The 10,433-nt window shown below is 35.5% G+C and overlaps 4 protein-coding genes across 4 annotated transcripts; 3 read left to right on the top strand and 1 right to left on the bottom strand.

Annotated features, from left to right (window-relative positions):
- Positions 1-189: 189 nt before the first annotated feature.
- On the top strand, positions 190-849 carry Phum_PHUM055060 (uncharacterized protein; the record flags this gene model as incomplete). Its single annotated transcript, XM_002423333.1, has 2 exons — positions 190-409; positions 824-849. The coding sequence occupies 2 exons, from the start codon at positions 190-192 to the stop codon at positions 847-849; spliced, it is 246 nt and encodes an 81-aa protein (XP_002423378.1).
- Positions 850-1,762: 913 nt separating this feature from the next.
- Phum_PHUM055050 (uncharacterized protein) lies at positions 1,763-5,613 on the top strand (the record flags this gene model as incomplete). Its single annotated transcript, XM_002423332.1, has 9 exons — positions 1,763-1,802; positions 1,965-2,209; positions 2,388-2,556; positions 2,711-2,985; positions 3,081-3,263; positions 3,417-3,498; positions 4,651-4,844; positions 4,947-5,168; positions 5,245-5,613. The coding sequence occupies 9 exons, from the start codon at positions 1,763-1,765 to the stop codon at positions 5,611-5,613; spliced, it is 1,779 nt and encodes a 592-aa protein (XP_002423377.1).
- Positions 5,614-6,287: 674 nt separating this feature from the next.
- Phum_PHUM055040 (uncharacterized protein) lies at positions 6,288-6,986 on the bottom strand (the record flags this gene model as incomplete). The annotated part of the gene is made up of 4 exons (XM_002423331.1): positions 6,288-6,333; positions 6,475-6,607; positions 6,688-6,783; positions 6,875-6,986. The coding sequence occupies 4 exons, from the start codon at positions 6,984-6,986 to the stop codon at positions 6,288-6,290; spliced, it is 387 nt and encodes a 128-aa protein (XP_002423376.1).
- Positions 6,987-8,284: 1,298 nt separating this feature from the next.
- Phum_PHUM055030 lies at positions 8,285-8,798 on the top strand (the record flags this gene model as incomplete). The annotated part of the gene is made up of 2 exons (XM_002423330.1): positions 8,285-8,460; positions 8,552-8,798. The coding sequence occupies 2 exons, from the start codon at positions 8,285-8,287 to the stop codon at positions 8,796-8,798; spliced, it is 423 nt and encodes a 140-aa protein (XP_002423375.1).
- Positions 8,799-10,433: the final 1,635 nt, after the last annotated feature.

Raw genomic sequence — 10,433 nt, 5'->3', positions numbered from 1 at the left:
ATTTGTATTTTGTCAGGGGCCATGTTTCTCAATGTAACTCAAAATATGCTTCATTTGTTATATATATATATATATAACATAATAAAAAATGTGAAATTTTTTGGGCTTGCTTCTGTAAATAACTTTGAGTAAATTGTTTGATACACTTCTTAAGTAATGGATTAATTGATTGATTAATATAATATAGATATGGGTTCTGTTGAATATCATCTGAAGGATGGTTGGAAGCGAGTGGAGGTAACAAGAAAAAATGGGGTGTATGCTGGTAAAGCTGACATCTATATTTTTTCACCCGATGGAAATAAATTTCGATCTAAGAAAGAATTAGTTAACTATCTTGCAGCAAATAATTTACCTTACAAGGCTGAGGATTTGTTTACAGCTACCGATTCAGGGACAGCAAACAACAGTAAGATATAATCGATGGTAATAAAAACAAATGATATGATGATATCATGAAACCTTTAGATATTTTTTTTAATAAAATTTAAATTTTTTTTTATTTACTCTCATAACTTACAATTTTATTTATATGAAAAGCATTAATTTTAAATAATAATTTTTGTGCTGTGCTGTGAATGGTTTGATTTTTACTAAATAGTTTGTGGAAATTTTCCTTTTTTTTTTTTTTTTTTTTTTTTTTTTTTTTTTAAATAAAAACCAAGAGCTTGTTTTTTAAAACGTGCATTGGCTTTTAAAAAATGTATCGAATAAAATATATCATGATGTTTAACTAATTACTCAGGTAAAAACACAAAAAAAAAAAAAAAAAAAAAAAAAAATTTAATAATGTTTTTAATTTTAAATAATTATTTTGTTTCAGGGACCATGGCTTTGCCATCAAACTAAAAAAGCATTGCCATGACCCCAACAGGTCCTGTTCTTGGAGGACGTAAGTTTTTCTTTTATTCATTTATTTGTATTTATCATTTAAAAGTTTTTTTCTTTTTTTTTCTTAATTAAAATTTGAGCATGAATCTATTATCTACACAGTAGTAGAATTGATCAATTTGTTTACTTTACTTATAATATGATTTATCATGGTGATCTCGATGAATTGAAATCTTTTCATTCATCCTACAGACAATTTAGAGTCATAAAGTTAATGAGTACTCGTTTTAAAAGTTTTTATATATATATATTAAATTATGAATTTTTATATATAATATTTCTTATTTCTATATCCAAAACAAACTTGGATTACTAAAAAAAAATTATTTTGTTTTATTTTACCAGGCAATGACCTTGCATGCACTTTAATTTTGTTTTTGAGAAAACAAAATAGCAAAATTCGTTATGAATGAAAGTAATGATAGTAAATATTTTTGAAGGACGTGAATGAAATAGTATTTTATATTAATATTTACTATAAGGAAAAAAATTATGTAATTAAAAGTATTTTAAACAACAATATTTGATATCGACTAGTTTGTGTTTGTTGTACAAAAAATTTGAAAAGGAACAACCATGATTTAAAATTAAATTTCTACGAACTGATTTGAGGATTTTTTTTTTTTTTTTTTGCATTTTTTTTTTTTTTTTGGCACAAAAAAAGAAAATATTTTTGACGAAATCCGCTTGCTGAGGGAACAATAAAAAAAAATTTTTTTTTGTTTTTTTTTTTTTATTAAATGTTGTATTTATTTGATGAAAATTTGTTTTTTTTTTGTGTATTTTTAAAAATATTTTATTTATTTTTTGCTTTTTATTTTATTTTGTATTTTTGATGTAGCTGCTTGTTTGTTTGTATTATTTAGATCTGATGCAAGCTGGACATCCTGTTACCTTCAATATTTTAAAAGGTACGTCGCCATATTTTTTTTTTTTCTTTTTTTTTTTTACTACTTACTTTTCGTGCAAATTTTCTCATATGAAAAATTTGTTTAAAAAAAAAAAAAAGAAAAAAGAAAATCATTTGAGCGGTTGTTATAAATTTAAATAAATATATATATATATATTCTTAGAACGGCTTAGAGCTACCGGTACCGGAAGCGGAAAGGATAGTTCGACGGGATCGAATCCTTTCATTCAAACCCCCCATGGGAATCCTTCGTTTGTCCCTCAAAAAGTTGGAAAGGCGACAGCGGATGCTCGTACTCCGAAGCCTCCGAAAGCTCCCGAAAAACCTTTGATGCCCTACATGAGGTATTCCCGTAAGGTTTGGGATGCCGTCAAAGCACAAAATCCGGATCTCAATTGTGGGAAATTGGTAAAATAATCGGTCAGCAATGGAGAGATTTACCGGAGGATATGAAAACGGAATACGTCGAAGAATACGACTTGGAAAAAGTATAGCGATTATTATTATTATTATTATTATTATTTGTAAACAAAACTTTGGGATTGGCGTGCTTTAAATAATTTAATTTTTTAAATTTCAGTTAGAGTACGAGAAAGCTTTAAAAAATTACCACAATTCTCCGGCTTATTTAAATTACATAGCTGCGAAGAATAAAGCGAGTCAATCCAGTGATGAAAATAGGGAAACGCACGATAGGCCGAGCAATAAAAATGCGGATCGTAGGATCGACATTCAACCCGCTGAAGACGATGATGGTCGGTCAAAATTTTGTATGCTTTTATTATTTTTTTTTTTTTCCCCCCTCCCCCCCCAAAAATTTCCGAGGAAAATTTTTTTAACTTTTTGTTTTTTAAATTTTTTTTTTTTTTTTTTCTCTCCCCTTTCTCTCACCCTTCTCTCGCACACAAGATCAAGATGATGGATTCTCCGTGAAACACGTTGCTTATGCGAGATACCTTCGTAATCATCGTCTCATAAACGAAATATTCAGCGATGCCGTCGTACCCGACGTGCGATCCGTGGTCACGACGACGAGGATACAAGTTTTAAAAAAACAAGTTCAGTCTTTGACGATGCATCAGAAAAAATTAGAAGCCGAACTACAGCAAATCGAAGAAAAATTCGAAGCCAAAAAGAGGAAATTCATTGAGAGTAGCGAACATTTTCAAGAAGAGCTTAAAAAGGTAAAGCGGAAGAAGTCAAGAAGGCACTGCTTGATTGCGATAGTTGAATCGATCGAGATCGAGATTTATTTTTTGAAATTTCTTTTACGTTCCAGCACTGTCACAGAGCGGTCGACGAAGAAATGTTTGAAAAAATGGTCGAAAGACAATATGAATTGTTGAGACGGGAAAGATTGGGTAAAGCTGCTGAGCCCAACAACGCTCCAGAAATTAGTCCGACTCCAGTGGCGACTCCGACTTCTGCTCCCGAAGATAATGCCCAAGCTCAAAGCGGAGAGGTAAGTTCTCGCATTTAAAACATGTTAAATTTTCAATTGAGAGAGAAAAAAAGAAATAATAATAATGATAATTTTTTAATTACTCTTCAAAAGAATGAAATTTTTTTTTCTCGAATAATAATAATAATAAAACTCCGTTCAAGAGTGATAAAGTTTGATGTATTACACGGTCACGTACTAATAACGATAATTTTAGTAAATATAGTGTCATTATTGTTTCGTTGCACTGCAGCCAGTAGAACTGCACTTCATTCAGGTATAAAAAAATAAAAAATAAAATAAATTTTTTTTATTATTATTATTTTTATCGTCCATACCTGCTTAATGATTTTGTTTTTTATTTGTAATTTTCATTTATTTATTTATTTATTTATATAAACCTGGAACCTAAAAAATTTGATGCAAAAAAAATTGTTTTTTTTTTAACAAGTTTCATTTAGGTTTCAAGGTGCAAAAAATAATAATTACTATTATTATTATGTTTTCGAATCCTTTGTTGAATTTATTGAGTTATTTTGGTTTTTTAATTTTTTATATTTAAGTTTGCTTATTCGAATAACTGTTGATATTATCAATGTTGTACTTTTTATTTATCGTTGTTCGCCGACGTTTTATTCGCGCAGTAAAATTTTGTAAAAAAATTTACAGACTATCGAAGAACAGAAACAGCAACAACAGCAAACGCAACCACAGCCGCCGCCGCCGCCGTCGTCGCAGTCTCAACCTCAAGCCCAACCGCATTCTCAATCCCAACCTCAGTCTCATCCTCACCCGCAGCCTCATCCTCAGCCCCATCCTCAACCTCATTCTCAGCCTCATCCACAGTCCCATCCTCAACCTCATTCTCAGCCTCATCCACAGTCCCATCCTCAACCTCATTCTCAGCCTCATCCACAGTCCCATCCTCAACCTCATCCACAGTCCCATCCACAGTCCCATCCTCAGCCTCATCCGCAGTCCCATCCTCAGCCTCATCCGCAGTCCCATCCTCAGCCTCATCCGCAGTCCCATTCTCAGTCGCATCCTCAGCCTCATCCACAGTCCCATTCTCAGCCCCATCCTCCACCTCATTCTCAACCTCATCCTCAGTCTCATTCTCAACCTCATCCTCAATCTCATTCTCAGCCCCATCCTCAACCTCACCCTCAATCTCATTCTCAGCCCCATCCTCAACCTCATCCTCAGTCTCATTCTCAACCACATCCTCATCCTCAGTCTCATTCTCAACCACATCCGCAGCCCCATTCTCAGGCACATTCTCAGCCCCATTCGCAGTCACATTCTCAGCCACATTCGCAGCCTCATACTCAGCCTCAACCTCAGCCTTCTCAACAACAGCAGCAACAACAACAACGATCAACACCACCACCGAATGCTTCGACTCCAGCATCTGGTGATTCTGAAGAAAAACCTGCTTCGACTCAAAATCCTCCTCCTCCTCCACCACCTCCTTCTGTTCTATCGCAATCTGGTCCGCCAAGTGCTATTAATTTTGGAGGAGCCCCGCAATATTCATCGGGACAGCCTGGACACTTTATTTCTCAGCCAAATCCTCCGCAACATCCATTACCATCTCAAAATGTACCCCTGCCTCCAAGGCCTCCATTTCAGGTATTTTATTTCTTTTTTTTTTTTTTTTTTTAAATATTTCTTGGCTGATTAATTTTTTTATTTCTATTCTAGTATCCCCCGATGGCAGCTCAACAGCATCAACCGCCTCCGTCTTCACAATCTCCTCTGCAGCAACCACCACCGATGCCTCCGGTATCTCAACCGCAACCTTCTGCACAAGGGTATTATCCCTCTTACGGTCCGGAAGCTCAACCTCCGCCTCATGGACCTTACGGATATCCGCAATATCCACCATATCCCCGACCGCAACTTTATCCCCCATCGGAACATCCCGTGAGTCGATATTCTTAAAATTTTGTTGTTACGTTTTAACAATGTTTTTTACATTCACCTTTTTTTTTTTTTTCAGCCTGCAGTGCCAAATGCAACTCCTGCGACCGCCAACGAGGAACATTCTATGATGACTCACGGTCATCCGCCTCCTAATTCGGCCGTCGTCGTTCCTTCGGGACCTTTCGCACAACCTCCTCCACCTCCGATTTCTTCCGGACAGCATCAGGCTCAGAGTGCTCCGACGCCGGTACAACACTCTCAACCGCCGACGCCGACGCCGCCGCCGACTTCATCTTCTCAGTCTCAGCCTTTGCCGATGCCATCATCTCAACCGCCGCCGATGCAACAACCTCCTCCTCCTCCGCAGCATCAACATCAACAATCGCAACAACAATCCGTCACTCAAACTTCGAACGAGAAAGGATCGGATAAATCGAGTGAATGATTGTCAAGGGTTCGTGCATCAAAGTGATGAAGATAAAAAAGAAAATGGTGCCGACAGCGGGGGACGGTATCGGCCTGAACGTGTCGGTGGTACATTTAAATAATAAACTAATTAATTAAGTGCATTTTCGTATACATAAATAAATGATTTAGTTTTAACGGGAAAAAAAAAACTTTTTATTTTTATTTATATATACATAATAAATACATAAATAAATAAATAATATTAATAATTAATCACAGACGATTTTTTTTTATGTGCGTGGGAGTCGGGAAAAAGATTTTTAGTGAAACGTGAAAAACGTTTTTGTTTTTTTTTTTTTTTTTTATTTTGTGTTATATTTTAAAATATATTTCGAACGGTTTTTAATTAAATGACGAACTTGTTAAACGAACGCCGACGAGAAAATAAATAAATAAATTTAAATTTTGTAATTTATTAATGGGAAATTATCTTAAATATAAATAAATAAATAAATATATTTTATTTTATTTTGAATTATTATTATCATTTTTTTCCTCCTTATCACGAATAACAAAAGGGAGGGGAAGAAGGGGAAGAGATTAAAATAAATAATTAATAAAATAATATATTGATTAAATATATATAATAATAATAATTATTATTATTATTTGTGATAATCTTTTGCCTGTTGTTCGGTTTCATCGGACGAATCAGGTTTTCCCAATCTCGATACGTAATCGTTTTGATTCGTTAAATCTGTAAAATAATAATAATAATGATGAAACGGGGTGTAGGGTGTGAAAAATAAAAAAAATTTTTTTTTAATAACCTTTTATCTTAACGAGAGCCCAATCATCATTATTATCATCATCGAAATAATAATTTCTTTTTTGTAACCTTCCCAAACGTGGTCCGAACCACATGGCACCACCATTTTCCATCGCATCTCTTTTTTGTTGACTAATGACGTCATTATTTCTACCGACTCTAGGAAATGGTATAAGACCCTGTCGTTTCATTTCTCTCGGTCCTTGATAAATAATAAACCCGAGTTTAAATTATCATTATTATCACTATTATTATTATTATTATTATTGATTTCAAACTTACCCAAATATCTGGAATTCCAAGATGAATCCATTCTTCCGACTCTTGGAAATGGGAAAAGACCAGAAACGTCTCTTTTTGTTTTGTTGTTTTTTTCATCTTCGTATAAAACATTTACAATAAAAATGGAAAAATGGAGAGAAAAAAACTGGAGAAAAATAATAATAATAATAATAATGATAATACTCACCTGCTGAATAAACAGCGACAACACAAAGACAGCAGATAAAGGCAACACTCGGGTTCATCTTCATGAGACAAATAAACACGTTCGGATTTCGTGCTTCGGATTTTATATTCATTTACACGGCTTAACGTTTGTGTTGAACGTGTTGCCAAAGGGATTCAAATCTACAAAACTGGAACAGTTCGGGACTGGAATATTATTATTATTATAAAATTTTTCATTCTCTTCTCTTTCATTCTCTCTTTTACCCGTTCGGTTTTTTCCTTTTTAAATTTAAAATAATTTTACTCGCCATACTAATTTTTTTTCCAGAAAAATTTTTTCAAGGTTCACCCACACGTTCGAATCTACCATTTATTATTATTATTAGTTTTTCGGTATCATTAAATTTAATAAATAATTTTTTTTCCCCCTGTTTATCGCCCCTCTCACCCTTTCTCCCCTCTTTTCCCCCTTTTACCTCCTCTTAACGCTTTCATTCATTCTTTAAAAAAAAAAGAAAAAGAAAAAAAAAGTACCAATCCGACACTGAAAAAATAATAATATTGGAAAATAAATTTTAATTTAGTCCAGTTTCATGATTTAAATCTTTGAATCTTCACATCATCATCATCATCATCATCATCATCACCTCCATTTTTTTTTTTTTTTTTTTTTGTTTTCCGACAGGAGAGTCAGCTTAGCGTTATTAAAAAATAATAATAATAATAATAATAATAATAATAAATTTTATTTTTATTTCGTTTTGTGTTTTTCCTAGATTTCTTTCATTCGTTTTCCCATCAGGTGAAAAATGAAATAAAAAAAAAAAAAGGAATAATTTTCATTCCCGTATTGAATTCAAGAGGGTGTGGGGTGAGGGTTGAAGGGGAGACGAGTTCAAAATAGGGGAAAAAATGAGGAGAGGGAGAAGGGGAAAATTAAATAATTAATTTTTTAAAATAATTTAAAAAAAAAAAATTTTCTTCAAGATTTTATCTTTTTTTTTTTTTAATAAAAAATCGAACGATTCGATGAATGATTGATTGAATGAATGAATAAATGATTTTTTAATAAAGCAGTAGAAAATTTATTATAAACATAAAAATCAGCAGGGATACAAATAAAAAACAGAGAGAAAGAAAAGAAAATTTTTAATTAAATTTCGTCCTTTTGTTTCATTTTTTTTTTTTCCAAAGTTTTTTTTAAAAAAAAGCAGAAGACGTAAATGAAAATAAATTAAAATAATATTTATTATTATTATTATTATTATTATTATTATTATTATTATTATACACACACACATATACATATATATACAACTAATGCAATTTTTATTATTTTTATTAGTATTTTATTTTTTATATAAAACGAAAAGAATATATAAAAATTTTTTCAATTACATACAAAATAAAATAAAATAAAGTAAGAAAAATGGGAGACGAAAATGAAAGTAGAAGGGGAGTAACAGAATCGGGAGCCGAATGTATTTGTCCACCACCAGCGACTAAAAGAAAAAGACAAGATGACACATGCGAAATTAAATTGGAAACGTGTCCGTACGATCCGAGATTTCCAAATGCTAATAACACTCCACGATGTTACACAAGGTGATGATAAAATTTTCTTATCAGTTATAATCCAACCAAACCACCCCCTCCCCCCCGGTGTGTTATTAATTCGTGCTCGTTTTTTGATTAGTTTCATAGATTATCAAAGATGTGCGAGACTTTTGGGTGATTATCCGGGATGTCTTTATTTTTTTAAATGTTACAAAGCATTGTGTCCGATAGCGTGGCAAGAAAAATGGTTCGAACAAATGGAAAATGGTACATTTCCAAAAAAAATATATCCACCAAGACCTATAATACGTCCAGGTCCGGCAGATGTTTGCGGTCCATCCTTAAACCTCGAAGAACCACCACCTACGTCAACACCCCCCTGTTAATTTTTGTTTTTTTTTTTGAACCCCCCCCCCCCACAATTTTTTTAACGATTTTTTTTTGTTATTTTTATTTACGAATAAAATTCTTTTTTTTTTTTTTTGGAAAACTTTGTCTCTCTTTCTCTCTTTCGTTTAAATCGTTAAACACGTTTGCGTCACCGTTATAAATTCCCCCCACGCCCCCGCTCTTTTTTTTTTTGTTAACCCTGGAGAAATGCATTTTGCACTAACCCCCCCACCCGGTAGCAGAGATAGTGTGGGACTCAACCGAGGCCACTAACCAACTAAAACTCCTGGATGTGCTTCACTGCGTTTTTTCCCCGGGGAAGAGAGGCGGTCGCACGAGTATCGTATTTCAGCCTCAACCCCCTGCTCAAAGCCGGAATCATCAGACCCGCATTCGCGATGGTGGGAGCGAATCTCCCACCGACGTAGCCGTCGCAGAGATCTGCTCCACCCAATTGTGATACCCCCATCAAAAGAAACTGAAACGTTTCTGAATATCTCTTTTGGTCCGGCTTCACTTTTTAAAATATTTGCAACCCTATTAAATATGATGATTATGATGATGATGAAGTACAAAAAAAAATCCCTCGGATAACCGTTTCCGCAAAGCGCGAAATCGCGGACCACTCCCTGGGACCGCAAAGGAGACCAGTTCCCCGATGATCAGATCCCCCAATAATCTGAACGAGGCTTCGCCTGTCATCGGCCCACCTCGGGCACTTCGAAAGCGTGTGGTCGTCTTCAAGCACACCGCCGAACCAGGGTGAGCCGAAAGGACAACGCTCCATGCTTACGCCCCAACTATTCAGGTAACAGATTCTCCCCCCCCCCGTAAAGTTTCCGGCCGTCCTCGAGCCGCATCCGCCAAGTCTCGAGGACTTTTTCCCGTACAACTTTACGAAGCGCGTCCCTCCTCGATCTTCCCCGCGCGCGATAGAGATCTGCCTTTCTAACGCAAGAAGATCGAGAGGAGGGGTCCCCGACAGAACGCAAGCAGCATATGCGGCTACGTCCCTGCAGGCCATTACCATCCTATTCAGAGACGCCCGTTGGAGCTGAACTGCTCTCCGCCTGAGGAGTATAGACCCGGAAATGGCTTCGGCCCACACCAGAGCCTCGTTCAGGGCTATGGAGTGGACCACCGTTCCATTGAGCTCCTAGTAGCTACCTCCGGGCCCCGGAGGTTGGGCATTAATTTTTCCAAGAACACGATGGTCGCGTGGACATCGTAGGCAATGTTCCACAGCAGTGGTCCAAGGATCGACCCCTGCTGCGGAAAACGTCCACCCTTCCCATAGTTCCATCTGGTTTCTCAAACACGATTTTCCTGTCGGATTGAAAGGATCCTATTATTGCCCGCAAGTAAATTGGCACGGCCTTAGCCTCAAGGCCCATTTTAAATCGCCCCTCACGGCATCAAATTAAACGCATTCTTGAAGTCAGTCAATATCACAATGGCGACGCCTCCCTTTTTTACCACTCCCTGCACCAAATCTCGAACCCGAATGAGCGCGTTCGTTGTAGGACGCCCCGCCCGGAATCCAAATCGGTACGAGATAAGATCATATATCTTATTTCCGTTTTCAAGGTGGGCGATAATCCGCGACGCGACAATGCGCTCAAACAACTTGC

This window comes from Pediculus humanus, genomic scaffold, assembly GCF_000006295.1.
Source record: "Pediculus humanus corporis 1103172107403 genomic scaffold, whole genome shotgun sequence".
NCBI classification, from domain to species: domain Eukaryota; kingdom Metazoa; phylum Arthropoda; class Insecta; order Psocodea; family Pediculidae; genus Pediculus; species Pediculus humanus.
Note: the sequence above shows the minus strand (reverse complement) of the source record. Positions and strands in the feature narration are given on the sequence as shown.